The sequence below is a fragment of the Lipophrys pholis genome (assembly GCF_963383615.2).
Source record: "Lipophrys pholis genome assembly, chromosome: 22".
NCBI classification, from domain to species: domain Eukaryota; kingdom Metazoa; phylum Chordata; class Actinopteri; order Blenniiformes; family Blenniidae; genus Lipophrys; species Lipophrys pholis.
The window spans coordinates 13,015,798-13,039,426 of NC_137644.1; the positions used below are offsets into that span (position 1 = coordinate 13,015,798).

The 23,629-nt window shown below is 43.3% G+C and overlaps 2 protein-coding genes across 4 annotated transcripts; one reads left to right on the forward strand and one right to left on the reverse strand.

Moving 5' to 3' along the window:
• Positions 1–1,202: 1,202 nt before the first annotated feature.
• atxn10 (ataxin 10) lies at positions 1,203–17,119 on the forward strand. 3 transcript variants are annotated; one of them, XR_013936482.1, is made up of 12 exons: positions 1,203–1,352; positions 2,395–2,586; positions 2,756–2,838; positions 2,940–3,036; positions 3,525–3,689; positions 3,775–3,855; positions 4,195–4,351; positions 4,485–4,602; positions 4,855–5,027; positions 7,085–7,148; positions 9,908–10,188; positions 16,948–17,032. XR_013936482.1 is itself a non-coding variant. In XM_080491849.1 (12 exons), the coding sequence occupies exons 1-12, from the start codon at positions 1,222–1,224 to the stop codon at positions 17,026–17,028; spliced, it is 1,509 nt and encodes a 502-aa protein (XP_080347975.1). In that variant the 5' UTR covers positions 1,203–1,221; the 3' UTR covers positions 17,029–17,119. The 3 variants fall into 3 exon arrangements, 2 of the variants coding, with proteins under 2 accessions (XP_080347975.1, XP_080347976.1); XM_080491849.1 differs by having other exon boundaries at positions 9,908–10,074; positions 16,948–17,119; XM_080491850.1 differs by lacking the exons at positions 1,203–1,352; positions 16,948–17,032 and adding an exon at positions 2,054–2,135 and having other exon boundaries at positions 9,908–12,012.
• On the reverse strand, positions 13,813–20,941 carry wnt7ba (wingless-type MMTV integration site family, member 7Ba; the record flags this gene model as incomplete). The annotated part of the gene is made up of 4 exons (XM_080491851.1): positions 20,839–20,941; positions 19,411–19,641; positions 15,258–15,525; positions 13,813–14,292 (listed from the first exon to the last, which is right to left on the reverse strand). The coding sequence occupies exons 1-4, from the start codon at positions 20,919–20,921 to the stop codon at positions 13,813–13,815; spliced, it is 1,062 nt and encodes a 353-aa protein (XP_080347977.1). The 5' UTR covers positions 20,922–20,941.
• Positions 20,942–23,629: the final 2,688 nt, after the last annotated feature.

Here is a 23,629-nt window from a genome sequence, read left to right on the forward strand (position 1 = left end):
ACAGCTTGTTATGTGACTTTGTTGCTGCAGCTGCAATGGTTGTCCCACAGCTCATTAGGACTGACATAAATTGATCTTCGGACCTCTTGCTTTAAATAAATGGATTACATGTGTGATTGCGGCTGCGGTTCAGAGCAGCAATTCTGTGGGTCATTGCCCAAAATGTAGGTATATGTTAGATCTGAGTTAATAAAATATACAGTAAATGATGGAAGCTGCCCACTTGCCCTAATATATAGAGAAGTTTTTCTCAAATGAAGAGAGGAATGAGGTTAAATGAGGTTATTGTAACTTATCTCACAAATGACAGAGGTGGATGATCTCGGTATGTTTCTTTAAATAATATAGATTTGTATAATTCTGTATGAGACTTAATATTTGACAAAAGTGAAAATGATAGTATTTTTCTTTTTTTTAAAGCATTTATAGGTTTTCATTTGTCATGTTAATTTCTCTCTATCACCTGGGTCACCTTCAATCTGAAGTGTGTCATATTAACTTTAAAAAATTATTTCAACACAATAACTACAGCACATTCCCAACTGAGGGATGCACACTGAGAATATTAAATATCTCTGGGGCGAATCTGGGTTTTGTGGCACTCCCTGTTTAGGGTTTGCATGTTTTCCCGAAGTGAACTTGACCTTGAGTCATATTCAGATCAGCTCCAAATCCCTGCAACCAGGACAGGAGATGTATGGCTGGGATCACCAGCTGATATCAAAAAGGTCCTAAACTAATTGGAGGGTTTTGTTGTTGTTGTTGTTGTTTGTAACCTTGTGTCTTTGTGAAAATCTCTGACATCAGGTTTAGACACTCATCCCAGACATCTCAGATTTACTTGTAGAATATGAAACTTTACTAAGTGTTGCACAGTCAGAAGTAAACAACGCCAAGCAGCTTACCAGTGAACAAACTTCTAAACAACTGAACAACAGATTTGACCTGTTTAAGTACTGTTATCTTAATAATGACTTATGGCTTATCTAAAAGACAAACATGTAAGTGCACCTGTGTTTTAATCGCATTTGTTTGACCCCACAAACAATTTATACCTTCTTGATTCATTCACGTATTGTGACTGGAGCCTTGTTCGAGTCTCCAGCTGTTTGTATGAAAACAGCAGCACATGTTTAGACTCCGCCCCCATCCTGAATTGAACCAATAGTGTGTCAAGAAAAAAAGCCGGAAGTCCCGCCCACACGCAGTCACCAGAGTAACATGGCAGCTTCCACTGACAGCACTTTGGACATCTCAGCGTCTATCGCTGCAATTATGAATGAAATTCACAACCCTCAACATTTGCAGGTTATAAAAACGTTTACGAGTGCCTTGCGGGAAGAGGAGTACAGGTATGGCAAAAGTCAGTTGATGCTTTTAGAGCAGGAAACGGATGGGAGTAGCTCATGTGGCTAAGCTAAGCGAAGTCATCCTGCTGTCAGCTCCGTTACACTGCTTCGTTGTAATTCAGGCCCAATTATTGTCATGAACTATCCACAAACTCTACGTTTTCAAGACTACCCAGCTGCCGAACCTCAGTTTGACTTAAATTGTAGTTGTTATATGTATTTTCTTCGGTGTTGCCTCCCGTTCAAAACAAAGATAACTATAAGCTTTGACTGATATTCCGATATTTAGACAGCTAATGCTATCTGTGATGAACTGCGCATGTAATCGTCCCACGGTTTTGCTGAAAACCTTCAGAAGAATTTGTTTTACAGTTAAATGCGTAATCGACAGTTTTGGAGCCACTTTAAAAATCCAATAGACTGTCAGATATTTTTAATATGCCCTTAAATAAACCCGAAAATACTTCATCTGATCTTAGACGTTTTGCCATAATTTTGAAATTGCTTAAAAGCACCTCCTGTTATTTATTACACTTCAATTGAATGTGGACACTAGAATCTGCTGAGAGCTAAAGATGAATTAAATTATATTATTATATTTATATTTGTGTAAAATAAGCAAGGTAAATATTTTATAATTGTCATCCGGATCAGTGTGTCTGTGAATCCTCTTCTGATCTTTAATTTTCCAAAACTAGACCAAAGCCAATATCATTTTCATCATCTGCAAGCTGGCCAAGACCCTGTGATGATCTGGTGCATTCACAAATTCAGTCGGTTATCCCAGTGAGGTTAAACATTTAATATCATACACATTATAATTAGTTTCTCTACTTTTCAAAACTTTTGCAAATGTTAACAGTTTGTTTTTTTTCCTACATCCTGAAAGTGGGATTCATACAGCTTGATGCTTGTACCTTAAACGTCCGACATACTTTCACAGAATCAAGAGAAGCACAAAGAAAATGTCATTTCTGAGTTTGGAAGCCACTAAAACCAACCTGCTGGCTTCCAGTTTATTCTCCACCCGTTTCTCTGTTTGCAGAGACACTGTGGAGGAGGACGTGTTTTCCAGTCTTCTGAAGGTGCTGACCAACCTTTGTGAAGAACTACAAACTGCCAGCGCAGACGGCGAGGATCTGCAGTCCTTCTCCTTGCAGCTTCAGTTGACTGCCGAGTGCTTCAGGGCCCAGAGGAACGCCTGTGTCCAGAGTACACGCAACCAAAGTCTGCTCAGGTTACTGCAGCTCTAATGAAGTTCGGAGAAGATAATCAACCTTGAAATTTGAGCAGAAAAACCTTATTTAAACACTTCGCGGAACGTCTACTTTTTGTGAGAGCTGTTTATTCCAATTGCTTTACGTTTAGTATGTTGACTTTAAAATCTTTTTTTTTTTTCTCTTAAGGGAACTTGGTTTTATTGATGTGTCTGTTAAACTCCTGAAATTCCTTCAGACTGCTTTGGGAAGCTCAGATGCATGTTTTGAACGTAAGTCTTGACTACTGATACCTAATGCAATTATTCTGAAGGCTGTTGTTGTTGTTGTTTTTTTTTAACTGATGTATTTTAAATCTCCCGTTGGGGCTCAGCTCTTCGCTGTGGGATCCAGTTCCTCGGTAACTTCGCTGTTGGAAACCAGATGTGTAAAGATGACATTTGGCAGCTGAGCTTCCCGGATCTACTCTTGTAAGTGGACTTGAGCTTGTCCTCCCGGTTTCTCTCGACACTTCCACACTGAAAACACAAATGGATTTGTCTTGTACAGTAACTCAGTCGGCGTCAACAGCTTTATAATTAATAGTTTAACAATCTGCAACACATGATCCAGAGCATGCCTATGTTGAGTTCATTAGTTATTCTAAAGGTTCAAATTGATGTAAAGTAAAGAACATGGTACAGAGATGTCCTAATGAAGCAAATGTGTGTTTTGGTACCAGTTAGACGTTCTCCTGAGTGTGTGTAGGTTTTCTCCAGGTACTCTAGTTTCCTCTCATACGGCAAAACATAGGAATAGGTGAATCTAAATTCACTTGAGGTGAGAGCATTAACCACGAAGTCCACACTTTTTTTTTTTTTAAATTTGGTGGATTTGAACTCACGAGTTACACTTTCAATGTGATCCACTGAAACAGCTCTGGTGTCTTTTCTAACTCTGCGCGTGTGTTTGTGCACAGGAAGCTGCTCAGTGTTGACGACGAGAAGGTGGTGAACTACACCTCCATGGTGCTCCACACGTGTCTGGATGAGACCAAGGTGGGAGCTTTGTCTGACCCGGAGAACATCCAGCTGGCACTCAGAGTGATGGAACTCTGCAGGACCCAGCCTGAGCTGGACTGGACGTAAGTCTGGGTTCTACACAAATTCCCTCGCTGCGAGGTTTGCACCTCTGCACGATGTGTTCATCTGGTGCTCGTTGACTTTCAGGGTGCTTATTGCAACGCAGCACTTCCTCGGGTCTGCAGCGCTGGTGGAGAGCATGTACTCGGGGATGTCCCACCATGAAAGGTACATCAATCTGCTCAATCTGTCTGACATTATGTTGATGTGTTTTGCCCCTTGGCCAAGTTAGTGAACAAGGTCAGCTGACTGATGATTTTATTTTTTAGATTAGATAAAATATGAACAATATTGACACTATATTTAATCACGCATTGTACCCAGTAAACAAGTGACAATACATATATGGGGTATGATGTGAATACGGTTGTATCACAGTTATGTCATGTGATATTTGATTATTTGCTGGTGTCAGAGTGCTTTCTGCACAGTCCGTCCCGAAGGGGAGTGTGTATTAAAAACAACAAAAGCAAGGGAATCTTCAATAGCTGTGCACGTGTTTTTCAGAGTTACTCTATTAGAGCTACTCTTTGCCCAGCTGAAGGAGGAGGTGTCAGAGGAGTGCGGCGTTCCTCCCGACGTGGCCCGTTTCCTGGCCAGTTCCTTCCAGAAGAACTGCGGAGCCGTGCTCACGCTCGCGACCGGTTCTGCCTCCAGCGATGAGGTAGAAATGATCAACTTTATTGTTTTACCCCCCCCCCCCCCCCCCCCCCAAAAAAAAAACAACCTTGAAAAAAGTTTAACAATCATGTAAAATTTGTTGGTGAGTGACGGCTGCTGGTTGCAATGCCCTGCAGGTCCTGCAGGAGGCGCTCACTGTGATTAGTCTTCTGGACGTGCTGTGCGAGATGACCTCAGACTTCAAGCAGTTCATGTTTCTACAGGACCATCCCGACCTTCTCATGACCACTGTTGGTAAATGATTGAACAGACTTCCACACTGACTCATCCAAAGATCCCCACTCTGTTTGATTTGCCGAGAAAATGTAACTCCCTGAACACAACTTCCCTCCATCCTCACTGAAAAAAACTGAACACATTGCTGATAAGTCGGTTAATAAACCGAACAAAATGTATTTAATTGAATTCACTCATCTGTGTCGAGTTTTTCTTTTTGCTATTTAACAAAAAAAAAAACGGCGTCTTTCTTCTCTTCTCCCTTCGCAGGGCTCCTGCAGCAGGTGCACGCCATCGGGAAGGCCAGTAAGAACATCTTTAGTGCCGCACAGAATTTCTCCTCCCTGAGTGCGGATGGAGAATCTCCTGTCATCAGCTTTAAGGCTCACCTCATCAGGTTTATAGGAAACCTCTGCCACAACAATACAAACAACCAGAACAAGGTCTGCACTACACTGGTTTGCAAAGAATGTCCCTCTGGTTTAAACCAAGTATTCTATTCTATTCTGAATAATGACATTTTGATTTTATTTGCAAATGTCACCTCACAATAATTCATTCATTTCATCTTTCAAAAATCACCTTTCATTATTCTGCGTTATGCTTTTCTAGAATGTATGTGTTTGTTGACCCATAGCAATGGTGTTCAGATTTCCCGTGGATTTAGATGAAGTTATCAAATGGAAAAGGAAATCCCTGTTCTCATCAAGTGCTCCCCTATGATTTTACAAAGATGATGCAGAACCGAGAAACTCGCATTGTTGTTGCTTTCTTACTTCTACAGGTTAGATGTTCTTCATGTTCTACTCATGAGCTCTGGCGACCTCTCGGCATTTTCTCAGTACTCTTTAGGCAATCAAACACAAAGGGGGGGGGGTCAAAGGTCGAGAGGCGATTGAGAGGACTGGGAGGCCCCAAAGACCTCTACACTAAATTAGCATGTTTGTCGTGCAGGTTCTTCTAATGAGTTGTTGTTTGCACTCCTCGCTAAATCACGTGCGTTCACACAAGTGTACCGAGGGGGTGGGTTGCTGCTGCTGCTTTGTGTGCTTTCAACGCCACATGCTTTTCCACTTAAGAGCGAGCCACTCCCCTCCCTCACTTTGCTCAAGCGATCTTATCGGGGTTTTGTTTTTTTCCTCCAACGCCGTCTGTCGGCATCTCGCTATCAACAGAAAGCACAGATGGGTAGTAAAGCAGATGGGGAGGAGCCAGTCTGGGCCGTATCTATTGCACGGTACAGACGCAGTTATTCCTAATAGAAACAGATTTGTGGAATGCTTGTGGGATGGCCACCCTCAGTTGGCCTCTCTATAATATTTATGGATGCTGATCTGTGGTCTGTCGGTGGTCAGAAATCACCCCATATCTGTTTTCACTAAGATCCCTTCCAGTAAACCAAATGTCATTTGGTTCACCTTTGGGGAGAAATTGTAATTTAAGATGTGCACGCGAAGCGCCGAACCGCTCGTATCGGGCTGGATTCGGCGTCCGGTCACTTGTTATTCACTTCTTTATGGGTTTGGACATATCGTAAGCAACTTCAGACAATCGCAGTTGAAGCGGGGTGGAAAAAAACGCAGACCCGGGTCTCCGTCCTGATCAGCGACTCCGTGCCGCTCACAGTTTATACGACGTCTCAGTTTTCTAAAACGCAGCCTTTTGTCCTTTCTGGTGCGTCTATCAGCCTCTTTTGGAGTGAAACCGAGAAGGCGAAAAACAACCCCACAAAAACACGAAGCGAAGACAATAATTGAGCCCATAGGATGAGACAGATGATGAAGAGCAGATCACCCTGCTGTGGTGGTGTCAGACCAACACACAACCACACTGCCCGGCTCTGCTGGGAACACTTAACATTGTTTCTCTTTCTCGGGTTTGTTGACCTTCATAGTACCTGGATAGCGGCTTGAAACAATCAGACTGAAAGCAACTTTCAAAGTGTGATGCATTAACCTCGTTAAACGTTTCATTTTTTAACCGTGATTCCACAACTCGTCATGGATGGATGAATTTTCTTAGTGTAGTTGGTTTCCATTCATCCGTATGTCCTTTTAGAGCCTCAACAAAAACCCAAACATGCCCAGGGAGAACATGCAAACTGCTCACAGAAACGCCTCTATTTAGTTTTTTTTAGGAATCCCAGAGAGAAATTCTCATGAAATATGGCCCACATCTGAAAGTTGCACTTTACTTTATCGCGTTTCCCTTCACAACAAATTAGCTTTGCAACACTGCCGGGGACCAAAAAAAATGGCAGAATCAAAGTCGCACGAGATGATAAGCGAATGCAGAAAATTCCTACCATGAAACTGTGCCTGTAAAGTCTTCTGCATGTGGTTCAAAAATACCTTTAGCGACGTTTAAGATCCTTATAACTGAAGCATCTCATTAGGATCGAACTCATATATATGTAAAATATTGAGCTAGTCACATTGGTAATGAAACTAGATACATGTATGATATTTGCTGTCTTGTTTTACCCTCTTTGTTTCCACAGGCGAGAGAACTGGAAGGAATCCCCCTCATCCTGGATAACTGCAACATAGACAGCAACAATCCCTGTATCCTTTTTTACACAGACAATCATCTAGAGAGCTGAATCATGTTCATTTTGTCCTCTTCGACTTCATGTTATAGTTTGTTTTTCACTGACAAAGTAACGCAGGATGTGTTTACCTTGCTGACATGTTTCAACTGCGTCTGCAGTCTTCCTCATGGTTCTTTTATAACAAAACTGCAACTTTGCGCAGAAAAGTCTGTGGCTTTACACCTAAAAATTAGTCACTGAACTTCATCTATTTCTATTTATACAGCTGCATGAAAAATCTCGGGTTCACAGGGATGTCTTTTCCCCAACAAGATATATATATATACATATATATAGTTCATGTGGAGGGTAATACGCTATATTTTAATGCACACATTCATAGTGAACATCCAATATTATGCAAAATTGACTTTATAAAGCTTTTCTGACAGTAATGTGTCCCCATAGCCTGTGAATGAGGCCCCACCAGTGACGAAAGTCTGTCATCGCCCTCACTCGCTTCCTCCACCTTTTAGCGAATGTGTGCTCATACAGGCGATTCAGAGATTTTCCCTTCATGACATCATGCGGGGAAATAACCACTCCCTTTTGTAGTAGACACTCCCTTTGACCTTCCCAGAGGTAGATGAGCTCTGCTCTCTGTGAGCGGTCGGCATTTTCCTCCCCTTGCAAACGCTACTGGAACACAGACACAGCTCATTAGCATTTAAAGGTACAGACACAGAAACAGCCTGTTCTCTGTAGAGCTACCGAGAGGCACTTTTAGACTGGCTGAAATTCAGTACCAAGGCTGGATTTGGGGCAAAACACTTTGAATTCAATGTACTTGGACCTCAGATCATATGTGAAATTGTTAAAAATATATATAATAGGGGACTTTTAATGCATTTGTTGTAATCGTGATGGGCATATAATTATAGAATTAAATTGCGCGCAAAACTATGAAGGCTCCGACAGTTGCCGATTATTAATAAAGACCTGTAATGAACATGGAAAAATTGTGTTTGCCTTTAGATCGAAAGAGCTCGAAAGGAAATATATCTTCTAACGTGAAAAAAGGATTCAGAAATCTTGAGGGCTTTATTAGGGGCTCAACCAAACACTCCCATGCTCTATTTACTCTTTGTCTACACTACTTGTATATTACTATTAATATTTGTCTGTACTCGAACGCGCACTCACACACAGACTTTGTCTACCTTTTTCACGTAACTGCGACCGGAAAATGACCATAAAAAGAGCGTAGTGTTTACAGATTCATGCGGGAAACTTGAGAGCAGTGAAATGTTTTGTATCAAAGACCATACATAACCTGCCTGCAAAACTCATCTGATTGTTGTGCAGCCGGCTGCACAGCCGCTGACCCGAGGCAGACGCGGCCACTCACCAGTTTGACATCCCGAGTTGGACACTGAGAACATTTGGCCTCGGCCATAATATAACTTTCATTCATCGCCAGCTAAAATTGATTTTGTAACCAAATCATGGGCTTGAACTACTTTCATACAAACATGTTTGAGACAATGTCAAGTTATGAAGTTTTGTGGGAAAGTTCTGTGGACGTTTCTTTGAACTAGATGGTTTTGTCTGGTTCTTATTAATTTGAGATTTTAAGCATCTTTAATAGTGAGTTTTTCAATTTGTTTGATATTTGTTTTCCTATTTCTTTTCTCACCTTGTCTAAGTTAAAGATAATGGGATGATGACTTTAAATGAAAGCGCTAGAACTCCATAATAACCATTATTTTTGATCAGCTTTTGAACTAATCTTTAAATACTATCTAATTTACTGTTATGAAACAAGTAAAAAATTATTATCATTTAAAAAATAAAAAATAAATGGACGTTGATTAAATAACCAGTAGTTTTGACCTCCATGTTGCGTTTCAAAGCGTGTTCATTATAATTATGCGAAAAACAAGATTACATGGAGTCAGATTAATAGTGCATGTTGCTTTATAACGCGAATGGGCAAATATTTTTTCCTAGCATGGGGCCACATTAAAAAAAAAAAAGAATCGTGACTTCTTTGGAGGGCTGGACCACAATTTGTACTGAATCACATATTTTCCATTGAAAAGCAGCACGTTAATGTTCCTGCTCTGTCTGCAACACTCCGGTTCAAACTATAATCTTTCAACACAGCGATTTGTTTGTTCCTCGAATTAAGGACACGGTTTTACCTCTGGCTTCAGGAAACGGTTATTTGGAGGCTCATATCTCACTGAAAACTATGTTCAGCATTAATTCTTATTTTTCAACGACGGGCTGACTGTGGGATTGTTGGTTTTGTTAGTGAGGCCGCGCAAATTCAGCCAACAGGCAGAAACTGCGTGCTCCAACACTGGCCTGCCAAGAATTATTAATCAAATTTGTGTTTTAACGCCAATTCAAGAGCTTAAGGACAGTAGAAAGATACCAGTAGCCTGAGGATGGCTTACGTATTTTTTTTTTAATTCAACTGTCAACAATTCAATGTGTTATTTACAAATAAAAGCACATTATGTATGAAATTCAAGACCTGCTGAGTATATGTTTAGAAATGGGTATGATCACTTGTTAAGAAGGAACTATAAAAAGATGCGGAAAAGTTATGAATATACAACTGAGTAAGTATTTTTATAACTTCAGTGTAAGCGATATTAATGTTTTTAATAATGATATTGTTTGATTTAAATTCTGTTATAAACTATGATTTTTCTCTTGATGCTTTTCATTAAGTGTCTTTACAAAAACCTGTTGAAGTTGCTCTCCTTAACCAGACGCCGTCAGTTATAAGCCAGTGGGCGATCTTCGCCACGAGGAACCTCTTGGAAAACAACGTGCCGAACCAGGAGCTGGTCGCCTCCTTGGAGCGCCGCGGCAAGGCCGACTACTCGGCGCTCAGGGAGCTGGGCTTCCTGGTGGAGGAGCGCGACGGGAACCTGTTGCTCAAACCCGTGAGAAAAGACTCATAAAAAAAAAAAAAAAAAAAAGTGTGGGAGAGGCAGTGAGGGGAGAGAAGAAGGCCCCCGTCCCGCAGGCAGGCTTTCATGCAGAGAGTTGTTTAGAAGGTAATGCAGTACATGGACACGCGCACATGTACACATATATTCCTGCGTCAACATGTTTGCTTTTTTGTGTTGCGAGCCCGATTAATGTTACCTTCACTCCAGTCATGTGCCTGTCCCGGAAAACCGACAGCCGCACTGCCGTTAGAGTTAGCTTTTGAATATGATCCTCCCATCAGAGACGCATATATAACTTGTTTTTCTACCTCAGCACCCATGTCCACATGAGGCACAAGGTATTATTGACACACAAAAAGCCCCACGGGGGTATCTGTTGTATAGAAGCAGAGGTCAGGATGTCAGGAGCTCTTGCTTTGTCTTGACCCGAGTCTGGGAAATGAAGAGTTAGGGAGAGGCGAGCACATGCTGGCACCTTTTTACCAGGCCGATGCTTTGTCGGTGTAATCCAAAGACAAAGGGCGCCGCAGCGTTGGGGCTTTTCGCCTTTCAGGGACAGTGATGTTACCAGCAGGGGTTGGAGTTTAATCCCAGGCTCATAGTGGCTTCTGCAGTAACCATGAAACAGAGAATGACCAAAACATGATGTAGTCGACCCCCTCGCCGCGTCACCTAATTAAACAGTGGCATCCCGGCTCCGCTAAGAAGGCTTCCTTATTGAAATGCTTCGAATACCTGCTTGTCAAGCTCAGAAAAAAAAAGAAAAGCAATAATAAAAGAAAGAAATCTGACACTATGCATGTTTTCAGCATTAAGGCTCACTGTACGATATGAGCCCGTCACCGTATCTCTGCTGGCGTTAAGAATCTAACAATAAGGACTATTAGAGTCGGCATCGCTTTGTGACTTCATCCTATTCTCCATCTCCTTTGTCTTCTTCTATCCTGCTGCACCGTGGTGTTGATAAATAAGGTATGAAAGGGCTTTGAGCATGCAGCAGAAACAATTCCCCGTCCTAACGCCTAACATAGGACTCATGTTTCACACTTTTTGCGCAGCATCTTTTTGCTCCCGTTTCACCAGGCTGCTTTTTTTCCCCCGGATGTTACTAAACCCTTTTTTGCTTCAGTTTCCTCGTCTGTGTGTTTTCGTACGTGCGCCCGTCTTGTTTTGAGCGAGGGGAAATGATTTTTGGATGGGCAGACAGTGGATGAGAGCGGTCCGAGGGCGTGCATCCGTACGACCCGGAGTGAGAGAATTAGTTTGCAGAGTGACATCCCTTCTCTGCTCCTCCCGCTGCTGGATAAGCTGAACAGTCCTGACAACTCAACAATGCAGCGCTTTACGGGCCGGCCCACACCCTGCTCCACCCTGTTTGCTCTGCCATCTGATTTTTAATGACAAAATGTATTGAAACAATTGGCTGGACTCTCCCCTCAATCCGCCGGCATAGTGGTGGGAGCTTATGCGGTTCCGGTCCCCAGGATTTCAGACGGCTAACAAAACAGCCGTTACTCGCGCTCGACTGGCTGGCTGCAATGCTTTTCAGCCCCACAGGAAAGAGGCTGTGCGAGTCAGCCGGCGCTGAATGAGGTGGCACGGCCGCGGCCGCGCGTTCACCCCCTAACACATCAGCGCCACATCAGTCGAGGCCAAAATTTCTTGTTTCCCATATCAGCATTTTTCGACCACGGGCCTCGACTAGTACGTACTTGTGCCTTCTGGTTTGATATTTTGGCCTTCAACAAACGCCACCTTGTCAGGGTTTCAAGACTTATGCTTAATGTGTGGCTCCGACGATGAGCTTATTCGACACCTAATAAAGTTTTGTGTGTGACTAACAGCTTTTTGTATTCGTTTGATTTTAGACCCACGAGGCCGAGGAAGTGACAGAAAAGTCGAGAAGCATTAAAAAGATGCTCAATTTTTATTGGTAAAAAAAAAAAAAAGGAAAGGAAAAGAAAATACAGCTGTCTATGTTTGTAAGTGATGCAGACTTTGATTTTGCCACGGAACACATAAAAACTGTATATTAGATTATAGCATAGAAACAATGTGTTGCCCCTCCTTGGCTAAAAGCACTATTAAGAAAACAGAAACATAGAATCCTCAATCTAAATCTGCGCACTTAGTAGTTTGTATTTACTCAGGTATATAATAGTGGTTTCCATTGACTTTTCTGGACTTTCCATTACTCTGATCAATGACTTAACTAATCGGTGCTACTTGTAGTGGTGAAGAATCGTACCAAGGTGGACAGTCGGGACTAGTATTCGATAAAACACGTGGAATATTTACATTTTCTGATCAAAGACACAAATTCCAAATAATTTATAGCTTTCAAATCTGAATACAATGACGATAGAAAACACTTGTAAATAGTGACTCTCTTTCCAGCTATAAATGACATAAAGTGCCACGTTCCTCATATAAAAATATACTCTTCAAATTGTTTTGTAAGTTATATAAAGCCTAAATAAACAATTCTGAATACATTAAGGGTGCTGTCCAAAAATAGCTCGGCGGGCCTTTGATCCTCTGGTACCCCCTCTATGTGGTTAGGGCGCATGCCATCCAACCAAGCAGGCCTGAAAACCGCGCTGGAAGGCCTTGTGTAAGCAGAGGCCACGCCGTGGAATTCCACGTCTCCGCCGCTCATGGGAACGCTGGATGTATCTGAACCTGATTGCGCCTCTATAGAGTTCCAACGAGGCTGACACGGCTTTTCTCAGAAGTCAAGAGCCCTCCACAAACAAAACGGCGGGCACAGTCTGGATGAAGTGCCGCTCAAGCTGACAAGCTGGATGCTTAAAATACTGCATGTGTGTTTTCTGCCTCTTTGGTTCTTGGCTTAACAAAAAGGTCTGGCCTCGAGTGGTGGGGGTGGTGGGGGTGTCGGTGCAGCACCCTACAGCACTGACTACCCCTAAATAACTGAAATAAAAATAAAAAAAACAAGACCGTGAGAGTGCAAAAGGAAATGAATAATCAAGCCGTCGAACTGATGAAATGAGATTTTTTGCCACGACTGTGAAAAACAAACAAACAAAAGGAGCCTGCTTTAAATGAATCAGTAGCAACTGACGATTATAAAAGAGGGAATATGTTAGAGCAGTTGATTTTGCTATCCAACCTGTAAGTCTTCTGAAGTGTAAAAGATATATATATATATCTTTCTTTTTTTTTTTTTTTTTTACATAAATAAGTTTAATTTTCAGTGTTCAAACAGAATACAGTGTGAGCGTACAGTTATTCTGCTGCCATCTTTCAGGCCTCATTGGGAGCCCGTCCTCGTTCGCGGCAGTCTCGGGCGCTTTGCTCCAAAGTAAATACCGCAACCCCATTTCCAGTTGTGGTATTGCAGACGCGTTTCTCAAGATCCAACCCTTGGCTTTTTCCTCTTGTGCAGAATACCTGCAAGATCTGGTCTTTGCAGTACTGTCTCGTTGGCAGCAACAACAAAAAAAAAAATTTTTTTTTTAAATGAGAACATCAAATTCCTTCGTTTGCATCTTGTCACTTAGTTTTTTCGTCAGTATGCAAGCCAACGTGGGAAACGGTCTTGTCTTCTCCAAACCTCATATTCCGTTTAATTCTCCTGGTCTTTAGAGAGTTCCAAATAAGATGTCAAAATGTGCAAAATGTAATAAATACGTCCCAGGTCCTTCGCTTTCGGATTCCACTTTGTCGCGTCCCCATCCTCCACCGTCATTCCCCAGCCCCCTGCTCCTACTTGCAAGTGAAAACCTCCGACTTCTCGCTGCACGTGTTGCATTTGACGAAGCAGCACCAGTGGAACTTGCAGTTGCACTGCCACACCCGGGTGTAGTGGTGCGTGTTGTGGCCCCGGCCGCAGCACATCACGTTGCAGCCGTCCGTGTGCACCGACGTGCCGTTGCACAGGCGGCCCCTCGTCCCCGTGCTCCCCGTGGCCGTGTCCTCCTCGCAGTAGTTCGGCGAACGCTCCAGGTACACCAGGTCCGTGTCTGTGGGCTTCTGGTAGCCCCGGGCCTCTTTGAGACGCAGGAAGGAGGGTTGGCGGAGGCGCGAGGCCCTCACGGGCTCCACCTGAACGGCCTCGCTGTAGCGCTCCTTCAGCAGATAACCGATCTCTCTGAACTTGGGCAGGGTGATCCAGCAGGTCTTGGTGGTGCAGGAGCCCGACACGCCGTGACACTTGCACTCCAGCTTCATCCTCTCCTCCAGGATCTGCGCGCACAGACGCGAGAGATTACAAATTAAGACAGTGGATACATGTGCGGTGATTTTAAATTCACAAGCCCCTTTGCTCACGCTTGAAACACTTAATAGCTCTTGCATGGCCTTCGAGTCTGTCTCCTTTGGTAAGCTGGGCTTTCTGTGGGCACTTCAACTTTCAGCACAAGCTTCCAGTATGCCAACTTTATGTCAGAAACATGGGGAAAGTAACTCATACCCCCAAACTGTAGTCTCTAATTAACTTCACCTTTCTTCAGACCACAGAGTGGCGTGACAGCCCGAGAAAACTGACCAGAGCTGCAGTGCAGCCACACACGTCTAGGATTTCATCGCAGCGTGAGCCAGATTTACATTATAATGTCATCTAAATATTTTCACATGGCTGAATTGACAGGTGACTGTTTGCTTTTGTGACCGAGCATGATATCGATCAGAAAGAAATGACCCTTTGTTGCAGAAGCCCTTCTTGATTCTTGACCGACTTGGCTCCGGACTGCAGAATATTTGTAACTTGTGTTCACGGTGCTTTTCAGATCATCAACCCTGCGTCTCCCCTCGCGGGTTTTCAGGATTCGGGCAGTTTAGGCTCGTCTCTGGTTGGATGGATGTGTGCAGTGGTGCAGAAGTGTGGTCTTTGGTGGCGCTACTGAGAAAGCAGGAGTGAGAGAGACTCGCGATGATATCCTCTATTCTGACTTAATGCTCCGTAATTCAGCGAATGGACTGTGCGGCCGTGGCACGACTCCCATTTGGCAGCCGCCGAGGCCTGCGTTAAATGTCACACATTCACACACGTCTCTGGGTCTCCATGCGCGTTGGCACCCAAAAAGCTGTGCTCAGATGTTTTACACTCACTTTGCTTCAGTCTGTTGTAGGATTACCTGAGTTGGGATTACTTTGGATTGTAATCATCAACGTACAGTGCGATTTCTAGGGATCGGTTTTGGATGCGTTACCTTTCGTCCCGCCTCGTTGTTGTGCAGGTTCATGAGCCGCCGGGCATTTTTCTTGATCTCGCGGGCGTCTACGAAGCGTCGCGAAAACTCCACTCCGTACTTGACGTCGGCCGAGCAGCCCCCCCACTTCCAGCCCTCCTCCTGGTCGTGGTAGCCCTGCTTCTCTCGGTCGCAGCCACACTGGCTCAGGTTGCCTTGGCTGCAAGCGGCGGTCACTGCGTGGGCCACTCCGGCTGCGGTGATGGCGTAAGTGAACGCTGCCTCCCTGCTGCCTGAAGAAGGATAAAACTAATTAGTCCAAATTGGAAACGAAACATCCTGGAGTGAAGTTCATTCGGGGAATACCTCGAAGGTGTGTGTTTAAATTGCGTCATTCACGACATGACAAGCATAACTTCTTGGCGTCTATGTTAAAGCGTTATGTAAAGTGTTCTGCTTTTGGCCGCATGAACCACACTTCCAGTAGATTTGTCAAATAAAGTGCCGCCGTTTGTTGAGAAAATACAAACAGATGACATGGTTTTGGACATTTCACTACATTATCCATCAAAAAGATCAATTTTTTATTTTTTTTAAACAACTGGTTCATGTTTTGGATTGACTTTCACGGTGTCCTCATCACGCTCTGCACTACAACAAAGAGAAACATTTGCGATTGTTATTTATAGGTCATTATGTAGAATGTGTGATTCAACAACCCTGGTCTCAACCAAATTAACAGAAAAATGCTAAACATCTGGTTTTTATCAGTTTTCTTTTTTTTAATGTGCTTTAATTTCCGAATCCTCTCTTTGTTTCTAAAACGAATTATAAAATCTTTATAAACAGAGAACAATGATATTTCGATAGGCTGAGGGTGACGTTCACATCTAACTGAGAACAAACAGGCCTGTTGCACGTCACAATATGCATCAGGATTCTGACGTAATTATTAAAACCGGGAAATCTCATGGGGTTTCTAGACGGGCAGCATCTTTCAATTTTGAAAAGTATTACGAAAACGTATCAGTTTCAGCATCGGAGCATATTGTGAGACGCCTGATTGTCACACAGATTCACAGAAATGTTGAATTTGAATTATTTTAAGACAAATTTTTCAAAGAGAGGTGGTTAAATATATTGTTATTTACGTTTGTTTCCACCCACATTTCCTCTCTTACCGCCATTAGCAGAGTTATTGCAGCTTATGCGGGGAGCCTGAGTGTGAGCTTGTGAAAGACTTTGTGTGGGAATTTGAGTTAAATGGGCATTTGCGAGGTCGGAGGGGTCGAACGCTGCATTAGAGGGAGTGTAGGATCCATTTGAAGTGAAATCTTGAACATTAAGCTTCTTCTGCGCTGATTTCCTCCACCTAAAAGCTCACACTCGCGTGATGTGCCACTTTGTTCAGGTGGAGTTTGTGCTTTAATCTCACGAGGTAAACAAACTGAACCTGGAAGCGTTCGTTTCTCAAATTAATGCATGCGTGAAAAAAAAAAGAAAAAAAAGTCAGGGATTGTCAATCAAGCAAAGTCTGGACGCGCCCGCGCAGTTCTCAGACTCACAATGAGGCGAAAACAAGTGAAAGTATCCGCGTGGGTGGACGGTAGATGTGCAGGGCGTTTAAAATGTCGAACCAAAAGCCAAATGGTTAATGGTTACCGACCTTTGTTTCGGTTCATGACATTTCCTCTTTTCCCTTCATTTTCAGGAACAGGCCGAATGCCTGCGCTGCCCTGCGCGAGTCTCTAATGTTATTACAATGCCTCGCTTCAAATTGTGGGACTTTTGATTTCAAGAAGAAGAAAAAAAAAAAAACAACACAAAAAAACAACAGAAAACCACGGCTTTAGAGTGCTTCATTAAAGTTTGGAGGGATCTGGTCGGGAATTATTTTCTGTTGCAAATGCAGCTTTACGGTCCAGAATCTTCTCTGTTTTCCGAGGGAAAGTACTCGGCCTTCTCCTCATCAAAGCCTTCAGTCACTTTTTAAAGGCTTCTTCGTTCGGAATCACTCGTCTTCGTCCGTGGCTGGTAAAGCAATAATCGCCATAATGAAGAAAACGCAAGTGACATCTACTGGCTGACTGAAGGAGCTATTTTCTGGATCAACACTCACGGGGCTGCTGTGTCTTTATGTTCTTCGCCGATGGGATTTCCCACGCAGCTTAAGTGTCATTCCGCGTCTGTTTTTAGGCGCTCCGCGTTATTACAGCAAATGATACCGCGGTGTTATGCGTTTAACTTATCTGTGGCCAGACTTGAATGAGATGTGCTTGTTTCCAAGCCTTGGTGTGCCACCATTTCATCTTCAGAATAAACACATTTATATTTATGGGGCGGGGGAAGGGGGTTGGAAATGAATCTATTGGCGCCACAGCTGGTAATCCGAGACCCTCCCGCCCCAATCAGGATAAATGTCGAGCCTTCGTTCATCTCAACAACCCAAAGTATTAATGCATGGCGTCTCCGCTGAGGGCGATGTTAATGGCGCCTCTCCAACCTGACAAACTCGCTCGCGGAAGCCATCAGGCCTGCGGTTCCCCCGGCCCATAACTCAAAACAAACTCTGAAGTCTTCTCTCATCAGGCTGAATCTGCGACCCACTCGGATATGTTGTACGGCGAGCGTTTTCTCAAGGCATCAGACGCGGGCAATAGCCAAGCAGCCATCTCTTCGCGCTGTGATTTGTTTTGATTGCACAGCAGCGCATGCGGCGTTCCATTGTTGCCATCCAGCTGCTGGAGCTGACTTCAATTAGTGGTTTGCATGAACCTCTCTGGTCTTTCTCAATGCCTTAATGAGTTCACAAGCCCAGCGGGTCAATCAAATGAAATGGGCGGACGGTACATTCTCCACGCAAGAGGGGGCTGTTCTTCTGGCTTGGATTAGCATTTTTCAAATACAGCTGAATTAAAAAAGAATCGGAGAAAAGCGAAGCATTTTATGAGGAATTTGCTCGGATTGAAGTGAAATATGACACATTTTACAGAATTACTTTAAAGTACTTCTCCATTTTTTTTTTTTTTTTTTTTTTTTTATACAAATCTGACGTGAATAATCTGACAGAAAGTTCCTCACGGAGCGGATGTGAGGAGCGAAGTTGGATCCGCGGTGTTTCTCTGTGCTCGTTTACACACCGCAAGAGAAACGATACATTTCCTCTGACAAAAGAAATAAAGGGATCCAGACATCTTGTCTGCCCGTCTCCCGTGTAAAAGCAAGTGATTGCTCCCAGGGCTGCTAGATTAAACATGGATCCAAACCCACAGCAAGACCGCAACAAAACATTTCGGACTGAAACACAATTTATATAAGAGGTTCACGTTAGGAGCTCGCAGGCGTTCGAGGGAAATAAAAAGGGGTGAGGAATGTGTAGTGAAGCCAGGAGGATGTGCTCGTGTCTGCATCTACACAATGGCACAGGTATGATCGAAATGCTCTCATTTATCCAGTTAGTGGAAGTACCCCCCCCCCCCCCCCCCCCATTAATAAATACTTTTGTCCTGGATTCTAGCCATTCATTGAGTTTCTAACAAATGCTTTCATTAAAGTTCTCCCATTGTTCTCAAAGTCCCTGCTTTCCAGCGCAAAGTGCGAGGAAAAGCTTCCGTGCGGCTTTTTTTTTTTTTTTTTTGTTCTCACACCGCCAACGGACGTCCTTCCAACCTCGAGGAAAGATGAAAGATGCTCAATGGCACTTGATTTACTCATCGGTACGCTCAATGTCAGCGAGAGAGAAATGAAGCCACGGCTCAGTTTGGTTTGGACCATCCACCTGTTGACACGCATCAGTCCACGCTGAAATGTCAGGGATAGAGTTTCCACTTGTTTGCTTTAATTAAGTTTGATCGGACTCTCATGTCTCATGTCTCAGCATCTGTTGTCCAAGAATGTTCTTATTAAAGGTAAAAACCGGTCTGGTCTTATGTGACCTCGGGCCTTAAAGGGCTGATCGTGAACATTTGTTGCGCTTTCATTTTTCTCCAATACTCTCATTTCTCCACTCTCAAGTAAGAGCAAAAAAAAAAAAAAACCCTCCTGAAAATACAGTTTTCCCAAACCGTCACTCTTCAGCTTACGCCTCTGATTCACTTCCATCTTTTTTTTTTTTTTTAATAAAAGCAGTTAAAATTCCTCCAATAAAACTAAAGAAGCCGAGTTTCAAACAGACTGACCTACTCTCAGCTCTTGTCCAAAGACGGTCCTCTCTCCCAGGGCCGAGCAGTTCCACCGGCCGTAGCGGAACTGATACTGACACTCATTGATGCCGAGCTGGGCGCCCTCGCCGATGACAATGATGGCGTCGGGACGACTCTGACAGAGCGCTCTCTGACGGGGCGCCAGTCCCGGGATCTTGTTGCAGATGATGTTCGCGCCAAGAGCCACGACGGAGGACAAAGCCCTGGGAAAAGACAAAAACGGGGATAAATAGGGGCGATGAACAAGACGGATCAAGAGGAACGGCGATCAAGACAAGGATGATGTGTTTTAAACCACAATCAAACTTGCTGGTCTTTGTTTAAACTATAATCTATCTTAATTTATTCAATTTTACATTATCTGGTATGAAAGTTGCACATCTGAAAATCTCAAATTGAGTACGTAACAAGATTGTGCGGCGTGACAATAGAAGGTTTGTTTTATCCAATTGATGATGTGTTGCTGCAGTATTAATCCTGCACCTAATTGTGCAAACGACCTCAGATTAACTTCATTTCTGTCTCCCAGAAAACATGAACCGCCGCAGCTATTTTAGGTCTCAGGCTCTTGTTATGAATGAGCGGCATGTATGGTGCAGCAATCATTCCCTTTGTGAGAGCCTGGGTCTTTTAAAGCCATAAGAAAGAAGTCATTACAGTGGCCTGCGCCTACACGCAGAGCATGCAAGTCTTCCAATATGACTCTTTTCCATATGCTGCCATCCGGTTATGGGCCTTGTCTGAGGAGGTGCTCCTACGACAAAGTGGTTCTGGTGTAATGTGTAAATCCAAAAGAGCAGGTTATCTCATCAGCTGCGCACAAAGAACATGCAAGGGGGAGGAAAAATGTAGATTAAACACTGGCTTCATTCACTCAAGTCGTCATTCACTCCTTATAACTGGCCGATTTATGACTCATTATTTGAATGAAACTGAGAAATAGGCGGAAAAAGCTGCAGCTCTTGTTCCATGCTGGGCTGATTTCATTGTGGAATGAAACGACACTGATTAAAAGACTTAAGTCACTAAATCATTTCCTGTCCCATGTGTCTCAAATTCTGTCTGAGAACTTATTACAAGTCACATTTTTCTCCATTTCAAAAATAATCTCACGACCACACTGGATAAAATATAACCACAGAAACATCAGTTCTTTATTCAAGCAAATTCAAAAAGTCTGGCCTTCAAATTAAATGCTAAGTATGTGTTTTCTTTGGAGCAATCATCTGCACCGAACCTGTATAATTTCTCCATGCGCTCCTAATGTGCCCATCCAACTTTCCCCCCGTGCGTAATTGGGTAACTTTGCGCACTGCTGATGGAAAATAAAACCCACTGAAATTAAAAAACGAGCACGTGCATTTCTTTTTCTTTTTTCTTTTTTTCTAAGAGAAACCTACAGGTAGCTACCGCTGGTGAGGATGAGGAAGATCTGCGGGTAGTAGACGGACAGCAGCGCACTGCGAGACGAGATGATAAGCATGGTTGCGCATTGAACACAACTTGATTTGGTCTCTTGGTTTGAAAAAAAAGAAAAAGAAAAGAATGTGTGAACAAATAAATCCTCTTTCTCTCGCAATCCAGGAGTTAAAAGCGAGCGTGTCCCTTTCTTGATGGCCAGATTTGTATTTTTATTTTAAGCGCTCTGCGGCAGCTCCAAGCTCCGCTGTCCATGTGTTGGAGATGAGACGCTGCATCCCTCGGCCGATGTGCGCTCTGCCACCTGGTCTGAAAGAGGACCATGTGGGAAGGACAGAGAGGGAAGAGGAGAGGGAGTGAAGAGAGAGAGAGAGAGAGAGAGAGAGAGAGAGAGAGAGAGAGAGAGAGAGAGAGAGAGAGAGAGAGAGAGAGAGAGAGAGAGAGAGAGAGGGTGGGGGCAGATGGCGCTCCGGATGTTCCGATAAACGACCCGGCTCTCCAAAAAGAGGAGAGTGACATTGGAAGCGAGAGAGACAGTGGCCTCTCCTGGCGCACCGGACCCCGGGACGACTCCCCCCCCCCCCCCCCCCCCCCCCCCCCCCCCCCCCCCTCTCTATAACACACCTCAGGATGGTGAACGTTTCATTTCAGCATCGTTCTACCTGTTTTTAGCAGTTTCACTCCTCATTTTCAGGACTTTGTTTGGGGACCATTGGATCTTTTTAAGCAGCTTTGAATGCCCCCCCCCCCCCCATTTGTTTTCTATCTCTTGTTTCTTTAAAGTCATTTTTACCGTTTTTAGCTATTATTTCCCATTTCACTTATACTTTAAAAAAATTAAAAATCCCGTTTCAGTGATGACTTATGAGTCCTTTTGAAAATCAATTTAGTGTGTGAATATAATAATAATAAAAAAAATAAGTTAAATGTTTATTCACTTATCATTTTATGAAAGCTTCAGGGAGCCACCATACAGAGGGGGCTGAAGAGCCAGAGCTCCAGAGCCGCCGGGTTACAGACCTTCCAGAAAGGGTCAATAAAATCTCCATTAAGCAGAATGGCATTGCCTTGAGCACACATGTGGGATGCGTTCCAGTTATAACCTCCCAACATGGTCAAAAAAATCGGGTGCTGTCAAAATCTGTCATTTTGTAAACAAAAAACCACTAAACTATTTGTGTAAAGCTTTTCTAAACTAATCATATTTTTGTTGCATGATTGAGTACGTGCTCACAAACTTGGTAATACTCATTACATGTCGTGGTAAACATCACTGTTGTACTTTCCTTCAGTTGAACAGGTCTTGTGGTTTATATGCAGGATTTTATTTTCTGCATGCGCTTTCCCAACAATACGCCCTCATGTGGCAACATGAAGAAAAGGAAACTAATATTCATTCAAATACTGAAGCCAGAGTGCTGAAGTTATATTTGTAGTGAAGCATGACAGAATTCAGAAAGTAAAAATATATATTTTAAAGCTTTTTGATGAATTGTGATGGCATTGGGCTTGTTTTAAAGGATGGGGGAGTTCTTATATGCCAATGTGCTTCTTTTCATGACCCCCTATTTACGTTTTGGAGGAAGCTGCAAGCTTTAGTTACATGAAACAAATAACCATAAGTAGATGATATTAATGCCATTTGCTTTAAAATGAGCGATAGCAGAGATTTGGAATATAAGAGGATAAAGTGGCGGTGGAAAGTTTAGCTTTTCTTCTAAACCAGGGCATCTTGGCTGCTAAAATCGCATCACTGGAGTTTAATCTGCAGGCATGTCAGTAAACAACTCACAGATCATGTTTCAGGGAAGAACCTATTGTGTATACATTTGCGTGTATGTCTCTCTCTCTCTCTTTTTTTTAATTGCCTTTAACTCTCTGCCCTTCGAGCACACTCCCTTTCCCTCTCGTCCAAATAATCCTCCTAAACCACAATTTCCAAAGCCAAGATAGCACTTAAGCAGTGTGCACTCACTGTCCTGGCTCTCACACTGTGATATCTGTTTCTCCTCATATTTGTTTTGTGTGTGCGGACAAGGTGATTGGGTAGACAGGGGAAGCGTTGGGGGAAGCACCAGACTGGAGGATGTCAAATCAGTGATGTCAGTAGGTGTAAAAGTTAACAGCAATTTGAGGTTCTTTTTGGTTTGTTTGTTCGCTTGACGGCCGTCAGAGTTCACGGAAATGGATTTGGTTTTATCAGCCTCATTACAATGACGAGTGACGGGTGTGGCGACGGGCGGAGGGAAACCGAGGCGGTGAGGCATCGAGGAATCAAGCTGGAGGCCGCCTCACAGTGGTTTCCTCGCAGCTCTGCGGGACATCTTGTCCACGAGCCCAGAATCTTTTACTGTCAAAGATGGACATAATTGTCAACACCTGAAAAAGCATCATACTGTACAAACATTAAGACTTAGTGGATGAGATCTCATGCAGAAGAAATCTACTACATGGAGTTCTACTGGTGCTTTTTCATGTCCAGTTTACAGTAGTTTTACTTGTTTGAGTAAAGTAAGAGTTATTGTATCCAAGTATGGACAATACATTTTGGGCTTTTTTTTCACTGCTTCTCTCAAAGTACATTTCATTGTTAGTCACATTCACACTCACACACCAATGCTGGCCGCTGCCATGCAAAGACTCATCTGAGACTCATTTAAATAAACGGTAGATGCAATCAAACCCAATGGGACCTCACCTCTACATAACCCAATTGGAAAAGAAGTTTTGTTTTTCAAGATATCGAAAGCTTCTTCTCCTTAAATGATCTCC